The following is a 23,249-nucleotide window of genomic DNA, read 5'->3' on the forward strand; positions in this document are numbered from 1 at the left end:
AGAAGAAAAAACTCAATCGTGACATTCTCTAATTTACATCCAACTTAGTAGTCAAAATAAACAATAATATTGTGTCACGCATGATTTTTTGGTCCTTATAATTTTTATGGCAATCATAGTCAATAATATGATGAGTGGGGCTGCCACTTTTTTATTTTTAATATTGGGGGAAAAGTGGTGTATAACAACGATATGGGGCTTCATGGTGCATGACCAGAGTGTGACGGCTAGGATCGAAGAAATCGGACGGTCCGTTTTGAGATGCTGTAATCGGACGGTCCGATTTTTGGCTGGGAAGGTACGCAAATCGGACGGTCCGATTTGCGTCCCCCAACCACGTGTCGCGCATGCACGTTGGTCCGATTAAGAAGATCAAATTCCAACCACCGAGCTCCCTTAAGCCAGTTTCAGTTTCCCTTTCCCTTTCCCATTTCACTTTCACTTTGTTCCAATTCTCTTCTCCCATATACTCCACCCCCAAGCCACGGTGAACAACTCCATTGTTGAAGGTTTGAGCTCCAAAAAATTGGACCACACAGAAAGTATGCCTAAAAGAAGAAAAATAAAAGATGTGAATCGTCCAGAACTCCATATTGCTAATTATCTTGATCAGCCTAATTATGTAAGTTTTCAATCCAAAATTTTATATTTTAATTAAAATAATAATTATAATGTTAGAGATTAGTAATAGTTTATTGTAATGATAATGTTAGGAATTAGTGGAGTAATAATATTTAGATATTCGAGTTCAATCAAAATAATATTAGAGATTATTGGGTATTAATATTGTTCAGATATTACATTATAATAATAAATTAATTATTGTTATTAATAGAATAATTGCAATAATAATATTGTTAATAATAATACGGTTATTATAAAAATTTTGGATGTATGATAAATAAATAGAATAAGTAATATTAATATTAATAATTGTTATTACAACCCTTATTGTAATAATAATAATAATTATTACTGCTAGTAGCGTTTAATTTAATTTAACTATCAGTAGAATAGAATACATATAGTAGTGCAATGTGTGTGCTGTAAGTGTGAATATAGATAAGTTAAGTAGTTTTAATTGTTAGTAATAAATAATTTTTTTGTACTTACTTAATATTGTATTAGTAGTCGTTCGTAAATAAATATTATGAATTAGAAATTGTTGAATTAATTATTTATGTTATAAGTTTAATATAAATAATTAATTAATGAAGGGTTAGTGATTGATTTATTATTGTATGTTTGCTGTTAGAATAGAATAAAATAGAGTAGTTAGTTAGTTTTTTGAGTATTAGTAGATAATAATATAATAGTTATTTGTATAAAGTATTGTATTGTATTGTTGTTATTAATATATTTATTGATTGTTATGTGTGGCTGATTATTTGATAATGAAAATTCGATTCTTTTAAGTTTAATTTGTTAATTTATTAATATTATTGTTTTTGTTTAGGGATCTAGAATGTTGCAATGTGACCACTACATGCCGCCGGATCGGTACAATCCAATAGCGGAGGGGTTTTTACGGGACACCGGTTTTTATTATGTTTCACAGATTGGAGTTGTCCAATGTCAGGCGGCATTGGTTAATGCTCTGATTGAGAGATGGCACCCCGAGACTCACAGCTTCCATTTTCCGGTTGGTGAGTGTGCTGTGACACTGGAGGATGTGGCGTTAATTTATGGTCTTCCGACGAATGGTTTGCCAGTTACGGGACCGACACTGAGTAGTTATGAGGCATTAGAGGCTGAATGCTTGGATCAGTTTGGTGTTGCACCTAGGCAGGCAGACTGTAGGGGAAGTTTCATCAAGTTGACGTGGTTTCGAGCATTGAAGGATCGGTTAGTGTTGGTTGATGATATCCAGATTCAGAGGTACGTGAAGTGCCACATAATGTTATTGTTTGGAACCGTTATGTTTGGAGATAAGTCTGGAGCAGGGGTGCACTGGAAGTTTCTCCCATTACTCCGTAACTTTGCCGGGATAATACAGTTCAGTTGGGGTTCGGCATGCCTGGCACACCTGTACAGAGCTTTGTGTAGGGCAACTCGTGTCGACTGTAAGGAGATTGATGGTCCGTTGACACTCTTGCTTGCCTGGGCTTGGATCCACCTACCGTTCCTTGCGCCGATTCCTAGCAATCCTCGAATCTTTCCGATTGCAAAAAGGTAAACTTAATTAGTAAACACTTTATAATAATGTATCTTAAATTTAGTTGATAAATGTATATTAACGAATTGCATGATGTTATGTGGCATAACTGGGAACGTGTGAATTGGCCTTACAGATTGAGGAAACTTGAGCATTTTAGGGGATACCTGGATGCTCTGCAAGAAGGACAGGTCTGTTGTAATAAATACGTAGTTGTTTTCAATTAGCCGTGTTATTATTAATTGTGTAATCCTCGGTTACTTGCATAATGTGTGCAGTTTGATTATTTGAGTTGTATATTGATTATTTGAGTTGATTAGTTGACTTGGTTATTCGTTTAGCCGTATTATTATTCTGTGTGTAATCCTATGATTACTTGCATAATGTGTGCAGTTTGTTTGGGAGCCTTATGCAATTGGAAGGACCGATCCGGAAGTGATTCCTCCTGACATCCGTCAGCATTCTGCTATTTGGAGTGCCACAGTTCCACTTATATCTTTTGAATGTGTTGAGTGGCATGCATCTGATAGACTGAGGAGGCAGTTTGGCTTCACTCAGGGTATTCCTGATCAGGAGCGAGACCTAGGTGAAGCACACGGCGAAGTTTTGACAGGTCCGAAGAATCAGGATTGGTCTGGAACCCACTCATCCTGGGTTATGCAGTGGACGAACCGGTATAGTCTAGTTCTTGTCGATGACACGGTGCCCTCACAGCATCAGGCAAATATCTACTTGCATTGGTACCGAGGTGCATTTGGTGACCACTTGCAGCTGTCACAGATGGAACCGCAAGATAATCAGCCTGGTGATCCTATTCATAACCAGGAGAACCAAGACCCACAATCACCGCAACAACCATTGCCACCACAACCACCATCGCCACGGCCACCACCACCGCCCCCCTCACAAACACAGGCACAACAAGAGCCTGAGCAGTTCACTCCATACATTCCTGACACGCATTCTGCGGATTACCTGACTCCACCAGTATATCAGCAGTACTGGAGTGTCCCGCACCAAGAATCTATTGAACAAGGTTCTTTTAGCCAGCTACTTGGGTTCATGGCTCCTGGTCCAGGTTACTCATATCCAGCTTATAGAGACATTCCCACCGGTCAGATGGCCCAACCGAGTGGGATAGCTCCAGGTAGATTGTCACTGGATACGAGACCACGACAGCACACTTCCTCTGGTACATCCGGAGGTAGATTTTCTGTTGACTCTGGTATGAGTGATGATGCCACGAGGGGTATCATACAGAGCGGCGTTGAACGTCCTGTTCCAATGAATCTCATTCTAGAGAGCTACCAGCCAGCTGATGAGGACAATGATGACTTTTTGGTTGACCATCCAGATGGGGATGAGGTTGCAGACGAGGATGATGATGCGGATGACGATGAGGACGACGACGAGGATGATGATGATGGGGGTGATGGTCCGGTTCATGATTCAGCGCCTACTGCAGGTAAAACAAGTTGTAGTAAATTGATTATTTTACTTGATTGTTGATTTTGGAAGTACTTGTTTGTTGAAGTAGTTGGTTATTGATTATTCGATTTGATTAGTTGATATGATTAGTTGGTGATCGATTATGTGATTTGAGTCGTGTCGATCGGAGATAAGACCCACACCGTCACGTGTCACAACATGCTGTCGCAAGTTACTGAGAAAAAAGTGCCAAGCCTCAGATGTCTCTCCCTCAACTATGACAAATGCAATCGGCACGATGTTGTTGTTGCCATCCTGTGAGACTGCAACCAACAAACAACCCTTGTACTTTCCATACAAATGAGTTCCGTCTACCTGCACTATTGGCTTGCAATGTCTGAAGGCTCTAATACAAGGGTAATAACTCCAGAAGACTCGGTTTAGCACCCGAATATTAGGAACCAAATCATCTCCCTGGTACGCAGGCATTGTTTCAAAATGAACAACTGCGTGTTGCTCCTTGTGACACATGGCCTCAAACCATATCGGCAAGGCTTCGTACGAAGCTTCCCACCCTCCGAAAATTGACTTCACTGCCTTCTGTTTAGCCAACCATGCTTTGCGATAACTAATGGTGTAGTTAAACTTTGACTGTACTTCCGCAATCACTGATTTCACCCTAATAGACGGGTCAACTTCTACCAACGGCTTTATTGCTTCTGCAACTGTGTTGGAATCTAGCTTCGAATGATCTTGAGAAATGGTGGCCCTAGTACAGGTGTGACTACCGTTGTACCTCCTTATCTCCCAACAGAACTTTCTGGACATTTTGCTCACCCTTATCAGCCAATCACATCCTGCACCATACTGGGTGCATTTAGCATAGAATGTCGTCAGTTCTGACTCATGCACCCGATAATCCACACCTCTGCGGATTGTATAATCTTTCATCGCCTTAATTACTGCCTCCCTAGAACTGAATTCCATCCCCACAGTAAATTCACCATCCGGCAGTACCGGCCGGGCCAGTTTGATTCAATCACCAATTTGACTATATTAAACGTTAAACAATTACTAATTACATGCTATATTTTGCCTATTTACCCTTGTCTTAAGTATTTGTCCTAAACAAATAACCCATGCACAAATCATACTATCACAAATCTTAACTTAAATTAACGGCGCACCTGCATTTAAATATTGAGGATACTCCGGTGCATGCATGGCATCCAAATCCAACGACCGCATGAAACTTGGCTCCACAAACGGCTGCTGATTTGCTAGTGCATTTGCCACGTCCGCTACATCTGCCACCATAGCCTCGTCAGCTTGATCTTCGTTTCCACCCGGATCAACGACCTCGTAGTTACTTTCGAAGTCTTCTTCACTATCACTGTTGTAATCTTCCAATTCAATATCTCGGTCCGCTGCAGATTGCTCGAACTCGATATACAATTCGATAAACGTCATTCGCGACCGACTTTCAAGATACACTGAAAACATTTCTTGCATGCTCGCCTCGTCGGTCACGTATTTCGTTTGAAATTGCACGAACCCACCAAAGACAGATATAGGATATCTGTACAGAATACACGACACTCTCCTAGATATTTCAAAATCCATCTTCTCACATATGATCCCTTTTAATTCTTCAAATGACAGTGTGAATGGAATAACAATATCTAACGGATTATCACACACAAATTTCACTCCTTCTGATGTTTGTAATAAAATATGGCCATCATAATATACTTTTAACCTTACTCTATCATCCATGATAATAGAGAAGAAGAGATCTACAAATAGAGAAGAAAAGATCTGCAAATAGGAGATGTAGAGAGTTGTAGCAACGAAGGAGAAGAATGAAATGAGCTGCTTAAATTCAGTGGGTGCATCTATATATATATACCACACCCAAATCGGACCATCCGACCGGATGTAGGCCCATTCGAATTTTTAATAACAAAAAAATCGGACGGTCCAATTACCAGAAAGCCCGCCCAAAAAATTTTCCTTACCCAAAATCGGTAGGTCCGATTTGGTGATAAAAAATTTTGAAAATAGGCCCTCAAATCGGTTGGTCCGATTTCCTTGGACAAAAAAAATCACCATCAGCGCCCACAAATCGGACGGTCCGATTTGTGACCCTGATCGCTGCAAGAAATCGGACCGTCCGATTTCTCCCCGTCAGCTGACCGCCGTCACAGACTTGTTAAACACCACTAACCTCCATAACCGGGCGTTACACCACACCGTGCATCATATCCGAAAAAATTAGCCTGGGGTTGCACACACACACACATATATATATATATATATATTCTTATATTTTTTTCACGGTATTTTTGAATAATAAAAAATTAATTTGTTACAAATCGAAACACTATTGATTAATAAATTGTTATATATATAAAACAGAATTTAAATTCTCAACACTTACTTAAATAAATTAGTAAACTAATAACTAAATCTACCTAACTTGGTTGACCCTTCTTATATATGTTGCGTGATACAATATAATGGACTTTAGCAATTATCATGTTAAACGTTATTACTATAAATATGGTCCCTAAGCATTATAATTGCGGTCCCCCTAAACCTAAAGTAATTAATGGTCCCAAAACTCAAAATCCTTGCTCTTTGACGGTACGTACGTACACATTTAACTAGTTAATAATACTATATAGCTACAAATCTCCTCCACCTTTTTTCTACAAATCTATTATGTTTTTCATAATGTTGGTTTTATTAGTAAATGATTGATAGCACTGATATCTATCTGGGTTTCCTGAATCCGATCCTGATCATGAAACAAAAAAGAAAGACAAAAGATTACAAAGCATAATGGGAATATATTCTTATTATTAGTTATTCAGACCCTTAATTGATAGAGACTACTTAGCTAGCTTGTTTCTGGAGAGAAAAAACAGCACCCGGAAACAAACATGCACTAGCCCCTCAAATTCGAGTCATTATCATTTGCACTATAATAAATTAGTATAACGCTTAATCTATCGCTTATTATAAGTCCTAATTTCCAAAGATATAGCCATATATGCGAGAATTATTGGATATAATAACTTTAATTTATCTTGATTCAAGTAAATGAAATATTAACTCACGCTGCTAGTCACTGCATGTAGATTTCCTTTTGTGTAAATGGAAATATTTATTCAACGTAACCATGCTTGGTTATTTCACTAGTAAACATATTTCACATAAAAAAGTACATATATATATATATATATATATATATATATATATATATATATATATGTATATATTGTATAGAGAAATAAATATGCACGATTTATAGAAATATATATTTTAGTTTTAGTTTTTAATAATCTTACATTTATTTCTTCAGATATAAGTGAATAGTAAATGTGTAATTTTTTTATTTTTTTAATGGTATACTTAAATTCCTTTGTTTCATTTTATTTCATAAATTGTACATATTTATTTCTCTTTATAATAAATATTTTGTGTATATAAAATATATTAGTAGCAAGGTGAAACTATATAAATGAAACCGTATAAAATATAAATGAAATGGACTATATATATACTCTCCAGTCTCCATATATATTCTAATATGCAGTTTTACGATAGAAACAAGAAGCATATATAGAGAGGTGCATCCCAATCTCAGAGACAGATTCTCGCAAACAAAATGACAGGACTTGAAGTTATTAACTTATGTGTACCCAAAATAAAACCTAAGACACGCAGTAGTTATCAGTTATATAAGTTACAATATACAATGATGGTAAATTAAATCTGTATTTTTATGGCAAATATACAAACCTTAACTCATTATTAAGATCTTATAGTTAAAAACTGTCTGATAATGATTTAGTTAAATTTGTCAAATAATCTAATAATTCTTAAATATCAAGTTCACATAAAGATAATTATATGTGAATTTTTACTTAAATATATACATAAATATATAATATCTCTGTTAATTAAATAACAGGTTTTCTCCCATAATGTCCCGTTAAAAATAAATATGCTCGAATAAATAATAATAATAATAATAATAATAATAATTCAATTAGCTAATTATCTAAAATAAATGTAATTTTTCAAATAAAAATAAGACTATTAGTATTTAATAGATTTTTTAAAAATTTAAGGGAGATAATATATATTATATATCGTATATTTATTTTATTATTTTATTTTATTTGGTTTTTTTCTTAAAGTTTTTTTTACTATGAATATTATATTGTCAACTTTGTAATTAAATAGTAAAAAATATTTGAATAATTACTTGATAGGAAAAAGATATTATTTATATTTATATATAAAGAAAATTATAGTTATTAGATTTGAATTTTTGTCTTATTGTAATTATTCTTTTGTTTTTTTTTTAATGATATATTCTTTGTAAATTTTTTAACTATTGAATGATAACGGTATTATATAAAAGATCATCAACAAAATGTGAGTTAAGGAACACAAAATGTCTGACAAGATTTTAATATTAATAATAAATATATGATAATATTACGTGTATATTAAAATTAGTTACTAATATAAAATATATGTTAAAATATAAATACATATTAAATCAAAAGTCAATTACCAATATTGCCACAACAAAGACAATAGCCATAGTCAAAAGTTAAAGAACAATTTTATGACAATTTAAATTTGTGTATATGTTAGTTTACAGCTATATATTAAGTTTAAAGAACAATTCTATGACAATTTAAATTTGAGTTAAACAAAAAGATCAATATTATAATAATGCTAAACCAGTCTGTTTTAGTTGCAGAGTCTGACTTCTTGATATAATTTTTCAAGTGATTCATTATATACAAAACATATATATACCAAAATTCGGATACACTAGAAATGAAAGCGAAGAAATAAAGAGTTGCATAATGCAATAAATGAACAAAAATTAAAACTACTTAACCTTTACATTAGAACTTTTCAGTAATACAAATTTTAAATCTTGCAGAAACAGAATGCATAAGTACGTAGAAATTAAGAAAAATGTATAGAGAGTTCAGAGATGCTACCGCAAAGAGTAACGTCGCTGTTATTAGAGACGCTACTAGTGATAGACTGCGAGCTCAAAAAAGCTAATTTACGTTGAGAGTGCTCATTAGCATTGAGAGCAAAAAAGAGAACGCGTTGCAAGAGTGTTGAGAGAGTGAATGGAATTTTGTAGAAGAGGAGCGTGTGAGATAAAAAATATGTACTCACACTCTCTATATGTATTTGAATTTTTTTTATTTGGTGTACAAAAATACCAATATTAATTATTTATTAGTCTAAAAGTTAAAAATTTGCTAACCTCTTAATACTACTGTTTTAAAAATAAATAATAACAAGTATTTATATAAGTATATAATGTCTCTGTTAATTAAATAACAGATTTGCCTCCATAATGCCGCCGTTAAAAATAAATAATAATAATAATAATAATAATAATAATAATAATAATAATAATAATAATAATAATTCAATTAGCTAATTATCCAAAATAAATCTAGTTTCTCAAATGAAAATAAGACTATTAGTATTTAATAGATTTTTTAAAAATTTAATGGAGATAATATATATATATATATATATATATATATATATATATATATATCGTATATTTATTTTATTATTTTATTTAATTTGGTTTTCGGCTTACATATAATAATTATTTTCCTTAAAGTCTTTTTACTATGAATATTATAGAATATCAATTTTGTAAATAATTACTTGATAGAAAAAAAACATTATCTATATTTATATATAAAGAAAATTGTAGTTATTAAATTTGAATTTTTGTCTTTTTCATAATTATTCTTATGTTTTTTTCTATAATGTTATATTTTTTGTAGATTTTTTAACTATTAAATTATAATGGTATTATATAAAAAATAATTAATAAAATGTGAATTAACAAACACAAGATGTCGGACAAGATCCTAGTATTAACAATAAATATACGACTATGCTATATGTACATCAAAATAGTTATCAATGTAAAATATATGTTGGAATATAAATATACATTAAAAATAAATTAAATTACATGTATATCTTATACATAAATATTTTAGTACCTAATTTTTGTGATTAATTTTAGTATATAAATAGCATTTTTAATAAATTTAGCATGTAATATTGCTAAAATAAAGAAATGACAAAAAAAATTTTAAAATTAAATTTTTTATGTGTTAATTAAACTATTTAAAATATTGATGTTAACTCTTTTGTTATTTTCGTCCCTAATACTAAAATTTTCTGGGTTTCACACTAAAATATAGGTTTATGTGCGTAATTAATCAAGTTAATATATAATAATTGAAATTATTTTAGACTTGATGGAGACGAATTTGTTGGATAGCCGAGGAAGCAACTACATAAGAGGAATATGCACATATTGAATCATATCATTCCTCAAAAATAATAATTAAAAAAAAAAAGCAAAACTGATAGAGCGGCATAGGCATCATGCATTACGAGGTTGTGGGATTGGTGGTAGCTATGTTAGTGTGGATGGGTTGTGCACTAATCATAGAACGCAGGCACCGGAGATTGGAGGAGCTAAGGCAGCTTCCACCGGGACCAAGATGGTGGCCGCTGGTCGGCAACATCTTCCAACTAGGTTGGTCTTTGTCACCACACGAGTCTTTCGCAAAGCTGGCTCGACACCATGGTCCAATCATGACCCTTTGGTTAGGGTCCATGTGCACCGTGGTAGTATCCTCCAGCGAGGCTGCATGTCATATGTTTAAAAACAATGATGTCATCCTCGCTGGTAGGAAAATCTACGAAGCTATGAGGGGTCCTTACGGATGTGAAGGCTCCCTCATAACCTCGCAGTATGGCCCGCACTGGCGTATGCTGAGGCGACTTAGCACAACAGAATTTTTTGTGGCAAGTCGCCTAGATGCCATGCGGGCCGTGCGTGCAAAATGCATAAACCGCATGGTGCAGACCATAGAAGGCGCGGCTGGAGATGAATCCTCCGGCGGCGTTGAGGTGGGGAGATTGTTCTTCATGATGGCGTTCAATCTGATTGGGAACCTGATATTCTCGAAGGATTTGTTGGAGGGTGAGATGGAGAGAGGGGCGAGATTCTACGAGCATGCGGTGAAGGTGATGGAGTATGCAGGGAAGCCGAATGTGGCGGATTTTATGGCGGTGCTGAAGTGGGTTGATCCGCAGGGAATACGGCGGAGGACGCAGTATCACGTGGAAAAAGCGTTCGAGATTGCTGGATTGTTCATTAAAGAGAGGATGGAGAGTGGGTGCGGAAGGGGAATGAGTAAAGATTTCTTGGATGTGCTTTTGGAGTTTCATGGAGATGCTGCCACTGGCTCTTACACTTTCTCTCCAAGAATCATCAACGTCGTCGTCTTTGTAAGTCCCAGCAATACCCGTTGAATTCTAATTGAACAAAAATATTATATTTACATACAAATTGTGAGTGGTGACAGGAAATGTTTACGGCGGGGACAGACACAACAACGAGCACACTGGAGTGGGCAATGGCGGAGCTGCTGCACAACCCAAGAGCCCTGGAGAAGGTGCAGACGGAGCTGAGGACGAAGATTGGGCCCCACAGGAACATGGAAGAGAACGACATCGACCACCTTCCTTATCTGAAAGCAGTCATCAAAGAAACCCTAAGACTGCACCCACCTCTACCGTTCTTGGTCCCTCACATGGCGATGGACTCTTGCAAGCTGCAGGGCTACCACATCCCCAAGCACTCGCAAGTTCTGGTCAACGTTTGGGCCATTGGAAGGGACCCGAAGGCCTGGGACGCTCCATTGCTCTTCTGGCCTGAGAGGTTTATGCAGATGGATCATGTGGATTTCAAGGGTCACCACTTTGAGTTCATACCCTTTGGCTCTGGTAGAAGAATGTGCCCTGCCATGCCACTTGCTTCTAGGGTGCTCCCACTCGCACTTGGATCTTTGTTGCATAAGTTTGACTGGGTTCTGCCACGTGGCATGAATCCCCACGAGATGGACATGAGAGAGGGCTTCGGAATTACTCTCAGAAAAGCTCTTCCTTTGAAGGCCATACCACTCCCTCACTACTCGTCTACAAAACAGGGGACCTGAACATAATTTTATGGTGTGTTAAAAGAAACAATAAATCATGAAATTATCATATTCTGCAAAAGGGTTTATGTTATTCATGAAATTACATAATTAGAGAGAAAACACAAATTTAATTAAAGACACGTGTTATTAGATACTTCACTTTCCAAACTTCTGGCTGAGAAATTAAAAATGATTAAACCTAAACTGAAGAGAACTATTCTTTGGAACTTTGAAAGACTTTCTCATTGGATACATATATATCATATCTTGAATTCAAAACTCATTGTCATCATCAATATAATAAAAAAATCTGATATACAATTATGCTTTGGAAGTGTTTGTTAAACTTTGAGTTATAAAAATCTCACAATGATTTAGTAGGGTTAGACTTACTGTTAATGCATCATTAGAATCATCTAACCACATCAGCATACTCATCATTGTCCATAACATGGATAAGGAACTTTTAATTCCCAAAGCCTTTTCAATGAAAATCGTTGGAAGTTCTAGTGCAGCTATAGATACAGTTAGTACTCTGGCTCTTGTTGAAGCATGAGCATTCTATCAATGTGTATCACGATTGAAGACATGTACTTACTATTATGATTTTTTTTTTCGGGAAAAAAATCTTCAAAAAACCAAGAGTTGAAGCTATGTTATAGTATAGTTCTCTGGAATGTGTTGAATTGAAACTACCATGATACAAACCCTTAGGTTTCGATGGCTTAGTTATTTAAACTAAATTAATTTAAGACTGACTAAATGCCTGGTTTAGATGCAAGCTTATGGTCGATTTTCCCATTTGCTATTTCGCTTTCTAAGAAGGTTCTAATAATTTTTTAACTATCAATTTTGGCCATTTATAGATAATACTGATTAAAATTAAAATTATATTATAATACAACATGTATTCCCTTTTAGTAATTACATATCAAAATTGATTTCAACTAACATCACTCGAACAATATTCAATTTATCATAAACAATGCTAAATAAGTAAATTTGCACTATTTAACACCAACTCAATTTTAATTTATAGAATTAAGATAATTCAAAACTTCCTGTTTGCAAAGTCTAATCTAACACATTAGTCACGTCTCAAGTACCTATATTACTCCTAACAAATATAAGCAACGTCCACAAGAGGCAAGAGAAATTAAGCATCATTCGGAAGGTATTTTAGTATTTTTAGGAACATTTACATCATATATATATACTGCAAAAGCCAGTCTGATAGGTTGCTAGCAATAACATATCTATTGCACAAAAGAAAACATACTCATGTACACACCATAAGTTGATCTAGTCCCTAACATGCTACTGCTTATGTAAGCTTACGCTTACAATTTCTGATGGCAGCTGCTCTGGAAGATTTTTCATCATCACATTCAGGAGATTCCTCTACCACACCTTCCTCCTGCACAACCAGCCCTCGGTTCCGAGAAAATTTCCTGATAGGTGTGACAGTTAGAGGACGTGGGGAACCATCATCAGAACCCATCTGTGGTTGAGAACCAACAACAGTGCAAAACTGAGTCCTATGAGGCATTAACTCCTTTCCCTCAGGCACCATATCTTTCATTAACTGTAAATAATGTTGACAAAACCAGAATTAACAAAAGAATATTGATGTAAATGATGTACAGCATTGAGATGACAACAGAGATATTCCTTCATGAACCATACTGCCAATCCGTCTAGAACACTATGGTGTTTAATTTACTGTACCATAAAGTAACAAATCTTGCTATGCACCATTTCTTTGATCCCAATCTAGTATCTCACATCTTTAAATTCAATTAACTTTGTTGTAAGGCATTGCTAAATAAAAAGAAACTAGCAATTGTAAACAAAGAAGTGGACAAAAAATCGCATCATATATAACATTGAATTGCAACTTTACAAGTACTGGGACAAATTCATACCTTCCAATCTTGGAAATCAAGTCTGAACATGAAATGAGTGAAAGTGGCTTCTTTAGCCTTCAGAGAATCACCTGAGGGAGCATTCCTAGGTGCTGGAAAAGAAAACAAGTATTTTAGGTACAGTCGTACAGATGACCCAGGAATACAAGAGAGCACAAATTTAGTTGAATATTATGGTAACATGTCTTACAAACGTAGTGTATGCGGTTTTCATCCACAGTGATCTGAGCCCGACCATCTTTGACTAAAAATGATAGGCTAAACAAGTTTTCCACGGTCTGAGCAAATGATGTTCTGTTCAGAATTAGACATTCAAGTTGAACGCGTCTCATTTTCGCCAAGATGTCAAACATTACTTTCATGTTTTGATCAGTATCGGATCTTTCCTTTTCTTGGGCCTGAACAACCTTTTTCAAACAAACAATAACTAGAAATCAGTGCCAAAATACTTGCAAGATTATGAAACATAGTTGAGCACCACATTCGTTTTCAATTTTTATGCACATTATGGAACACAAAGTAAACAATAAAGACAAAGCCACACCCCTTTATAGCTAAATATGTACTAAGACGAGTAAATAAAAAAATCCAACTATATAACAATCAGCATAATGAGCATTCGTTAACAATGGATTTCAGATGCTTATCACATAAACATTCACAACACATCAAACAAAAAAGGAATGGAGCAAGGAAGTAAAACTCAGCCAACCTCTTGAGGTCTAGCCCTTTCAGATGTTGGCTTTGTTCTTTGTCTCTGAACTCCGATCTTGCGTTGCTTCAACTCCCTCTCCATTGGACCAAGCCTTTTAGAAAACACACAACACAAAACAGATCAGCTAAAAAAAAAAAGAAACAAGAATAAAAAATATAAGATGCCCTGCAAAAGCAAAACTCACATGGTGCAACAACCCTGAACCTTCATAAAAATGGGGGACACAGCAAGACCAAGTTTTTTCCAGTCGATCGAGTTGCACTCCGGGTCTTGGATGGATGGTTGGCCATATTCCTTGATCAAACAGCCAACAAATTCAGCAGGGGTAACATTGTCATTCACCATAGACCTCACTGACATCACCAAACTGTTAGTCAGCTCCAGCAGCGCTTCTGCATCTGCAACCTGCTCTCTCGGCTTCTGGACTTTAAGCCAAAATCGAAGATACAGTGTCAAGTGTCACCAACTATTAACCAAACCCTAACTAAATCATCTTCAATATTCGGGGCAGATAATGAATGCAGCTAAATAAGCAACACAACCACAAATAAATAAATAAGATAAGAAGAATACCTTGATCGTGGAGCTTGTGGAACTCATTCAAGATGGAATCGAACTTGTCGGAATCGGTGTTCATCAAATCGTCCTTTTTCTCTGTTAGATTTGAAACGAGAGTGTCATTGAGAGGGAGAAAGAGAAAGAGGGAGAGAAGCTACCGTTAATTTGAATAATAATTAAAAAATTACCGTTAATGAGAGTTTTGAGTTTGAAAAACTCGGAGCGTATGAACCGGCGACTAGCCGGATCTTGTTTCTTAGGGGACTCAGCTTCGTCGGCGGCCTCAGCAGCGGCGACGCGTTCTCTCTTGACAGTGCGAAGCTGGTCGTCGGCGGCGTCGCGTTGCCGCTTATTGGCGACTCGTTTTCCACCCATCGTCGAACAATTGAAGAACCCTAATTTGAGACGGAATTGCTGCGCTTGCGCCTTAGAAGAGAGGGGTTTGGGTTTTGAAGCGACGAGAAAAGAAATTCAAATAAGGGAAAGCGAAAATCAGTGCACTTGGTGTTTCAAACTAATAAGAAACGAAAATAAATAATGAGGGGAAAATTTTCCCGCTTGTGTGAAATTTTATAACCCTCCCTTACCAAACCCTTCCCACTTCCCCACCTATTTTACCTTTTTACCTCCAAAACTTACGCCACACGCCTCATAACTTTGGGCTTTGGCCTTTTCAGGAAAATATTCTTCCCCAAGACCAAGGCCCGTATCATATATTATTTTGGGTTAACCACTAAAACCCCTCTTGAATTATTTAAATGCAGATAAAATATACTCAAATTTTATTTGTCAACAAAAATATTTTTAAAAGATTTTTAATAAATTTAAAAATATAATAAACATATTTAACAGTAAATATATATTTATAAAAAATACTTTAAAAATTAAATTTTGATGTAATTTTTTATAAGTATAATTAAAAAATGAGATATTATTATTATTATTAAAATTCGGTAATTTTTTTTAAGTATATATTTTTTGTGAGTTTTTAAAAGTATTATTAGTTATTAATAAAAAAATTACAAAAAATATATATTTAATAAAAAATTACTAACCTTTAAGGATAATAATATCATAATTTTTTAATCATATTTGCAAAAAAATGGTATCAAAATTCAATTTCTAATGTATTTTTTAAAAGAGGAGTGCTAGAGGACCAAAGATTTGTGATGTATAACCATCAACTAGCCATCATCAGTGTTTTTAATAATATGAGATGACATCTAATGGTGTAGGATTACTCATTTTTCTTTTGATGATTAAGTACGTGTCAAATTTTACTGTTGAGCATTTTTAGTGTGTTTTTCAAATTATTTGAAAGCATTTTGGTTGATAATAAAATTCGAGTATATTTTTGTCAGCGTCTAAATAATTCGGGGACATTTTTTGTAGTTAACCTTATTATTTTACTATATTGTTCTCTCAATCTTCGAAAAATAGGTAAATATTCATCTCTTTTCTGATAATTTTTTCCAAGATCATAAGATCTCCAATAAAAAATACTCCTTTTAATTTTTATATTTAATTCTGTGAGACTGATTAGTCTCTCATCAATGATCTCTCTTCTGAACATATTTATGTAATAGGTTAATCACTAATGTTTTTTTATTTAATTTTTATAAGTAAAAATAATTTAAAATCACTAATATTTTTCAGTTTTAAATATATTTAATAAAATAATAAAAAATTTTAAAAGTCATGATAATTATTCCCAAAAAAGGAATATTTTCAACAAAAAAGAATGTATCAATTTTAGTTAGCTTTTAATGGATAAATTAACAGTTTAACATGCCATGTAATTTTGTTAATATAAAAAAATATTGGCAGATGGACTAATTAGTCTCATAAAAATAAATATCAAAAATAAAAAATATATTTTTTAAAGACCTCGTTATCTTTTAAAATAATTATCAGGAACCGTTTAAAATTTTTTCTCCTCGAAAATATATATTAGTATATTACTTTTCTCAATGAGGAATTTAAAAAAGTTTGTTAGTGGGAACAAATCATACATAATAAAAATAATAATTTTTAGGGTAAAGTGTATTTTTTTATTTTAATATTTGCAATTTTTTTAAAAATACATTTAACATTTAGTTGCATTCAATTTTGTTTCTAATATTTTCGATTTATGTCAAAATTATCCCTAAATGTCAACTTATATAAAATGTTAGGAATAAATTGAAAACTTATAGGAATAGTTTTGGTATAAATTAAAAATGTTAAGAATAAAATTGAATGAATAAAAAATGTTAGAAAAAAATTAAATAAAATTAAACATTAAAAAACCTAAATATTAGGAAAAAATTATTTACCTTAATTTTTATAATTTCACAAAAAATTAAAAGTATAATATGAATATAAAAACTCAGCAAACCAATCATAGAAAAATATACTAATAAAATTTTATTATACAATAACCATTAATCAAGAAATAAAAATATTACCCAAGAGTATAATTACAAAACAAATGTAATATAATTTAATAAAATAAAAATTACAAAAAGATAAAAATAAACTTTTAATTAAATCAAAAGAAATTAAAAAATAAAATAAAGAAAATAGAAAAATAGAAAACTGGAAGAAAATAAAGAAATATAGTAGTAAAAAAGTTGATTTTGAGAATAAGTAAGGTTAGGATTATTTATTTTGACTTTTTATTTTTTTATTATTATTTATTTAATTACTTTTTTATTAAATAATTAAAATTAAATTTTATATATTTATAAAATTAAATTTAATTAAATATCTTTTAATAACATTAAATTATAAAAATGGGGTCAAAATTATTTATATAATGAAAGTAACTGAAATTTAATACTATATACTATTTAAAAATTTTATAAAACTCAATTGGACACTTACCCCACAAGCTACTATTATGTAAATCCGTCCCTGACTCTCCTAACCCAAAAAAATAAAAGCTACTATTTGTCTATTAGTTGGAGACCAAAGAAAGAAAACCATTATATTAGTTGTTAAGAATATTAAAACTTCAAAAATGCCAAGCTCACATTATAAGGGCTCATTTCAATTGTTTCTTAAAAAATGCTGAAAACAAATTTATTCTAAGTTTCAGGTAAAGTTATCATAGTTAAATTTATATTTTGATGTCTGTACAAATTTTTTTTTGTTATTTTATTTCTTAATATATGCTGATGCGCAAAATTGTTTAAGAGACTCTCAAAAAAATTATTTATTTTATTTCTACCAAAATAACATTTCAAAATATACTAAATGGGATAAAAAGAACTCTAAGAAGAAGCCTCTAATAATGAGGGTTTTTTTTTTTCGATTTCCATAATATTTTCTAACTCGGTAAGTTAAAGATTAATCAAGTGTAGTACTCAGTTTTATTTAAAATTTTATTATTGGCCAATAAGTTGCTGCATGCACAAGATAAAATTTGTACTCCTAACACTTATTTAAATAGACTAATGAATTAACTACTAAACCAATTCAACTTGATTTTTTATAACGAAGTTATTAATAGATATATAAATATAAATGTATTAATTTTTTGGACTAAAAGCATACTTTTCTTTGATAAAAGGTGAAAATTTACGTTTAATTATTTTTGTATGAAATTGATAGTTATAAATTATTAAATGACTTATAAATTTGACTAAATTATTATTTAATTAATATGAAATAAAATGTATTTGAGTTTCTACCATAATAAATTAAATAACCTCCAAAAATCACTAAAAGTAAAAGCAGATTTATCTTTCTAAAACCGATAAAAATAATTAATATTTTACATTGGTAAGAGCTATAGCATCTCCAACTAACCGGCTGCTTTCTTTGGTTGCTTTTCTAAAGAGTAAGATTGGATTCAAGAAGCAATTCTCATTGGAGATGCACATCCTCTTCAGCAGTATTGTATATATACATGATAGGTAATTAATATATATATATATATATATATATATATATATATATATATATATATTTTTTTTAACATTTGAATTAACACTAATTATTTCAGTTGATAGATACGCCAAATAGCTTCACACCTTTGTGTGGTGGATTCAAATCCATTCCATCAACTTTATGTTCTTCTTCTTCTTCTCTGTCTTCATCTTCTTCTTCCATATCTTCTACAACTACTTCACTGCAAGCTAACCTAGTAGTACTCTTCCCAATTACCTCTCGTTTTGTGGCTTCAACATTTTCCGTATTATTATAAATTACATCGATCAACCCAAACAGACGGTGCTGATGAACTTCATTATTCACAGGCTCGCACATGTAAAATGCAATGACGTCTTTAGCCTTGAGTTTCTTGTCCTTCACGAAACGGTTCCACCCTCTCGTGAACACATAACTCTGGCTACTCTTCCAATAGCAGTACCTGAATTTCCACGATCTCATCAACTTATCGTAAAACATAACCTCCACATCAACGCCGCCGCCACCGCCGCCGAATTCCCCTGCTTCCATTGCATTATTGTTATTTCCATCAACAAAGGGCAAATACGTAACTGCATGTTTCTTTGGAATAACAAGCCTGTTCAGTTTCCCAACGTCGCTGGGCGTTAATTCTTTCTGAAAGAGTTGCGTGCAAGAAAACTGTTCTCCTCCTCGAATCTTGATGCGCGTATTATGGGAATAAATTGTTCCTGTGGCTTCTTCTTTATGGCTTTGATTTTGAAGAAACGATGTAAATTTGGAGGGATATGTACCGTCTCTGATCATGGTAAGAACAGTTTCCGTGCTGTAATAGCTCTGGAAATAAGGCTCCTGAACGGTTTGATCGTTCCACGGGAAGTTTCTGTGGCTTTCGCCGCTTCTTAGCTTGATGGTGGCGCTGTCGTAAGCCATGGCGGCTTCTCTTTCCGTCTTGAATGTTCCCAGCCATATTCTCTGGTGGTTTGCGTATATTTGTGCTCCCCAATGCCCGTTTTGCTGAGGAACAACGCCTTTGAACTTCTGAAACCCTGCGTTCTCTTCGTACCTCAAACGTTTCCCCATTATTTCTTTATTGTTATTAGAAGGCGATGAACACGTTTCAGAGTTATTATTTGGCATCATCATTCTATGTTGTTCTTGATGAATTATGATCATCACTCTTGATGATAACTAGGATAATATATTATTTTTCTTCTACTGTCTTGATGAATTTCGAGTTATTGAACTGAAATTCAGTATGACAACAATGGACAAGAGGATGGGACAACTAATAATGTGATATGATAAATAGAAAAAGTTAACAGAAAAGGGATGTGATGATTGATTTGTTACTTGATGAGGTTTATGCCTATTTGTGATGTTTATTTGTTGTGCCTAATTTTGGGTAACTAATCACATAACAACTTAGAGTTCAAGGATGAACCTAATTATTGAACTACTTCAAGTTAAACTTCAAATAATGTGTTTTTAAGTTAACTTGGGTGGAACAAATCTATGTAGTCTTTAATTTTCTTAGTTTAGGATAACGGAAATCTATTCATTATCTCAAAGCTAATTATATTTGTTTTTTAGTAGCTTAGTTTCTTTTCTGTTATCATAATGTGATTGGAAAAGTAAATTTTACTATCTTTTTGGTTGAATATTCCTCCCCGTCACAAAAAATTAAAATTGTGTAAATTAAAACAGTATTATAATTACCTGAATATATGGCTAAATGAAACATGTGTTACATTAATTAGTTAAATTAAACATGTGTTACATTCATTAGAAAACAATGAGAATATTAAACAATGTAAAATATAATCTATATATGTATTTTGTATTAGGTAAAAATTCAAGTGCAGTCAACTTTAAAGTTAATAACATTATAAGGATTAGTTTTCTAAAATACCCAATTCAAAATGCATATATTGTTTTTAGATAAATTTATCAACATTTTAAACTTTTATAAATAAAAATAATAATTTATTTTTAATTGGAATTAGAAAATTACTTCAATTATTTAAGCAATTAGCTTGCATGTAAACAAACATTGGAATATAGACTCTTTCATAAAATTGGTGACCTCAGTTATTAGAATCCTTTTAATAATCTTTGCTTTACAATAAGTGCACTTGAGATCGAGATTTGGCTAAAACTAATAGTAGATTGAACTCATTGAAGGCCTTATTTCGTTCCTTGCACAGCCTACAGCTGGATAGATATACCATTCTTTATGTGTGACCCTGGCCTCATTGGAGCTAAGTTCATGGCTCAAGTGAATGAATATTCAGTTACATTCATGTGACCCCCAATTCAAATGTGATATTGAAGAGAGGCTATCAAATAATCCAAGAAAAATAAAAGCTTTTGTTTTTGGTCGATAAGAAAAATAAAAGCTTGAAGAGGACTATATAAGGAAATTGGATCCATTTTCAGGTTGAAAGAGAAAGCCCAATGTCCCCACTCCCACAGTCCCACTTCGATTTTATCATGCATAAATATTTCAAAGTTTTGAGATCACGTCCATAAATATTATATCAGCATCTAAAAGTAAATGTTAATTTTGATGCAAACATAATCCAATGAAAAACAAATAAGAGTTTGAATTCTACCAAAATCTAAGTAATAACTACGACTATATTTGTTTATAAAGATGGGACATTGAAACAAAGATATAAAAACACATAATTGTATTTGACAGATGAGACATGAATAAAGACATTGTGTCCAAATATACTGAATTAGTGTATTTCTTTATCATCTTTTTCATACTTATGTTTTAATTTATTCTTGGTGTTATGTTGGTACATAGAGTTGAGAAAAGAAAAAAAAATAATTTAAAAAATTATCATATTCATTTCTTCACTTGGTTACATTATCATTCTTATTGAGGGAGGAATAAGTGAGATAATATAAAATGAGAAGACACCACATCCAACTCAAAAACTTAAGGTAATAAGTTAATGGGTCTCTCATCTTATAAACTTCTCACTCTTCTTTGCTTTATTTGATGTGGGACTAATTTCATACACTCCTCACACTTGCAACATTAACAATAATCTCCTCCTCAAGTGTGAGCTTCCACATCAAACATCAACTCCCTCTCTTTCTAACTCCTCCACCACGAGTATTCGTCCATCACACCGTCGCAACCACACCGCGGGACACGCCACCCGGACCACCTTTGCCGGGAAGACTTTCGACACTTTACCTTAAATACTCTTTAAACCGGACCGATTAACCATTGGCTCTGACACCACTTGTATCATGTTCATTATTTTGAACTTCAACTCTACCATCTTCCACCATAGGCATAGGGGGAGTAATATCCAAGTCAGAAAAATCATCACTAGGTTGAACAATTGGTTTCTCCGCATTATCAACATCCTTCAATGTTTGGTCTTCAACAAAGACAACATCTCTACTCCGAATCACCTTCTTGCTAACATGATCATAAAACCTATAACCAAACTCATATATGCCATAGCCAATAAAAATACACTGCCTAGTCTTTACATCAAATTTGGATCTCTCATATTTGGAAATATGAACAAAAGCTTTACATCCAAAGACTCTTAAATGATCATAAGAAACATCTTTACCTTACCATACATTTTCTGGCACTTCAAATTGCAAGGAACACATGATGTCCGGTTCAAGATATAAACAACAATGCTCAAAGCTTCACCCAAAAGGATTTTGCCAATCCAGATTGTGACAATAAGCACCTAACTCTTTCAACCAATATTTTGTTCATTCTTTCAGTCAAGCCATTCAACTGAGGAGTCTTTTGATGTCTTATACCATGTTCTTTATAATAAGCATCAAATGGACCTGAGTACTCACCACCATTATCAGTACGAATGCATTTCAACTTCTTCTCAGTTTCTCTTTCAACAGAAGCTTGAAATTATTTGAATACATTCAAAACTTGATCTTTGATCTTCAAAGTGTAAACCCATAATTTCTTAGAATGATAATCAATAAAAGTTACAAAATAGATAGATCCTCAAAGTGTTCTTGTATTCATCGGCCCACATATATCAAAATGTACCAAGTCAAGTATCTCCGGCTTCCTTGAAGGTGGAAGGCTCTTGAAAGAAATGCTGTTTTATTTTTTAGCAAAGCAATAGTTTACTTTTACAAAGCAACCTTACAACCAGATAAAAGATTACTCTTGGATAACATATTCATGCCTTTCTTGCTCATATGGCATAATCTCTTATGCCATAAATCAGTTTCATTAACAAACTCAGCAGCATTAACATCTTTCACAATCTTTGCTTGAGTTAAATAAAGAGTAGAGTATCGTGTACCTCTAGCAACAACCATGGAACTCTTGGTGAGCTTCTAATTATCACGAGAGAATGAGCTATCCAAGTCTTCATTACACAACTTACCAACATAAAGTAAGTTCAATCGAATATCTGAAACATGCTTCACATGCTTCAAAGTCAACTTGATACCGTTAGAGGTTTCTAAGCAAACTTGTCCAACACCGA

The 23,249-nt window shown here is 33.2% G+C and overlaps 5 protein-coding genes across 5 annotated transcripts; 2 read left to right on the top strand and 3 right to left on the bottom strand.

Annotated features, from left to right (window-relative positions):
• The first annotated feature begins 1,486 nt into the window (after positions 1-1,486).
• LOC140175243 (serine/threonine-protein phosphatase 7 long form homolog) lies at positions 1,487-3,664 on the top strand. The gene is made up of 3 exons (XM_072202200.1): positions 1,487-2,172; positions 2,292-2,346; positions 2,549-3,664. The coding sequence occupies exons 1-3, from the start codon at positions 1,487-1,489 to the stop codon at positions 3,662-3,664; spliced, it is 1,857 nt and encodes a 618-aa protein (XP_072058301.1).
• A 39-nt stretch (positions 3,665-3,703) lies between these two features.
• LOC112709587 (uncharacterized) lies at positions 3,704-4,570 on the bottom strand. Its single transcript, XM_025761472.1, has one exon. It carries the CDS (start codon positions 4,568-4,570, stop codon positions 3,704-3,706), a length of 867 nt encoding a protein of 288 aa, XP_025617257.1.
• Positions 4,571-9,874: 5,304 nt separating this feature from the next.
• On the top strand, positions 9,875-11,791 carry LOC112712387 (cytochrome P450 76A1). The gene is made up of 2 exons (XM_025765269.3): positions 9,875-10,963; positions 11,041-11,791. Exons 1-2 carry the CDS (start codon positions 10,052-10,054, stop codon positions 11,671-11,673), a joined length of 1,545 nt encoding a protein of 514 aa, XP_025621054.1. The 5' UTR covers positions 9,875-10,051; the 3' UTR covers positions 11,674-11,791.
• Positions 11,792-12,811: 1,020 nt separating this feature from the next.
• On the bottom strand, positions 12,812-15,460 carry LOC112712388 (non-structural maintenance of chromosomes element 4 homolog A). The gene is made up of 7 exons (XM_025765270.3): positions 15,042-15,460; positions 14,869-14,949; positions 14,480-14,720; positions 14,293-14,386; positions 13,771-13,987; positions 13,581-13,672; positions 12,812-13,240 (listed from the first exon to the last, which is right to left on the bottom strand). Exons 1-7 carry the CDS (start codon positions 15,226-15,228, stop codon positions 12,980-12,982), a joined length of 1,173 nt encoding a protein of 390 aa, XP_025621055.1. The 5' UTR covers positions 15,229-15,460; the 3' UTR covers positions 12,812-12,979.
• Positions 15,461-18,837: 3,377 nt separating this feature from the next.
• LOC112709588 (AP2/ERF and B3 domain-containing transcription factor At1g50680-like) lies at positions 18,838-19,827 on the bottom strand. Its single transcript, XM_025761473.2, has one exon. It carries the CDS (start codon positions 19,825-19,827, stop codon positions 18,838-18,840), a length of 990 nt encoding a protein of 329 aa, XP_025617258.2.
• Positions 19,828-23,249: the final 3,422 nt, after the last annotated feature.

This window comes from Arachis hypogaea, chromosome 9 (assembly GCF_003086295.3).
Source record: "Arachis hypogaea cultivar Tifrunner chromosome 9, arahy.Tifrunner.gnm2.J5K5, whole genome shotgun sequence".
Classification (NCBI taxonomy): domain Eukaryota; kingdom Viridiplantae; phylum Streptophyta; class Magnoliopsida; order Fabales; family Fabaceae; genus Arachis; species Arachis hypogaea.

Bases quoted from the DNA above. Each gene is read 5' to 3' on its own strand.
- LOC140175243 (XM_072202200.1), top strand. From the start codon at position 1,487: ATGCCGCCGGATCGGTACAATCCAATAGCGGAGGGGTTTTTACGGGAC. The intron at 2,173-2,291 runs GTAAACTTAATT...TTGGCCTTACAG, and splicing joins ATCTTTCCGATTGCAAAAAG to ATTGAGGAAACTTGAGCATT. The intron at 2,347-2,548 runs GTCTGTTGTAAT...TAATGTGTGCAG, and splicing joins ATGCTCTGCAAGAAGGACAG to TTTGTTTGGGAGCCTTATGC.
- LOC112709587 (XM_025761472.1), bottom strand. From the start codon at position 4,570: ATGGAATTCAGTTCTAGGGAGGCAGTAATTAAGGCGATGAAAGATTAT.
- LOC112712387 (XM_025765269.3), top strand. From the start codon at position 10,052: ATGCATTACGAGGTTGTGGGATTGGTGGTAGCTATGTTAGTGTGGATG. The intron at 10,964-11,040 runs GTAAGTCCCAGC...GAGTGGTGACAG, and splicing joins TCATCAACGTCGTCGTCTTT to GAAATGTTTACGGCGGGGAC.
- LOC112712388 (XM_025765270.3), bottom strand. From the start codon at position 15,228: ATGGGTGGAAAACGAGTCGCCAATAAGCGGCAACGCGACGCCGCCGAC. The intron at 14,950-15,041 runs GTAATTTTTTAA...CAAATCTAACAG, and splicing joins ACTCAAAACTCTCATTAACG to AGAAAAAGGACGATTTGATG. The intron at 14,387-14,479 runs GTGAGTTTTGCT...GTTTTCTAAAAG, and splicing joins GTTCAGGGTTGTTGCACCAT to GCTTGGTCCAATGGAGAGGG.
- LOC112709588 (XM_025761473.2), bottom strand. From the start codon at position 19,827: ATGGGGAAACGTTTGAGGTACGAAGAGAACGCAGGGTTTCAGAAGTTC.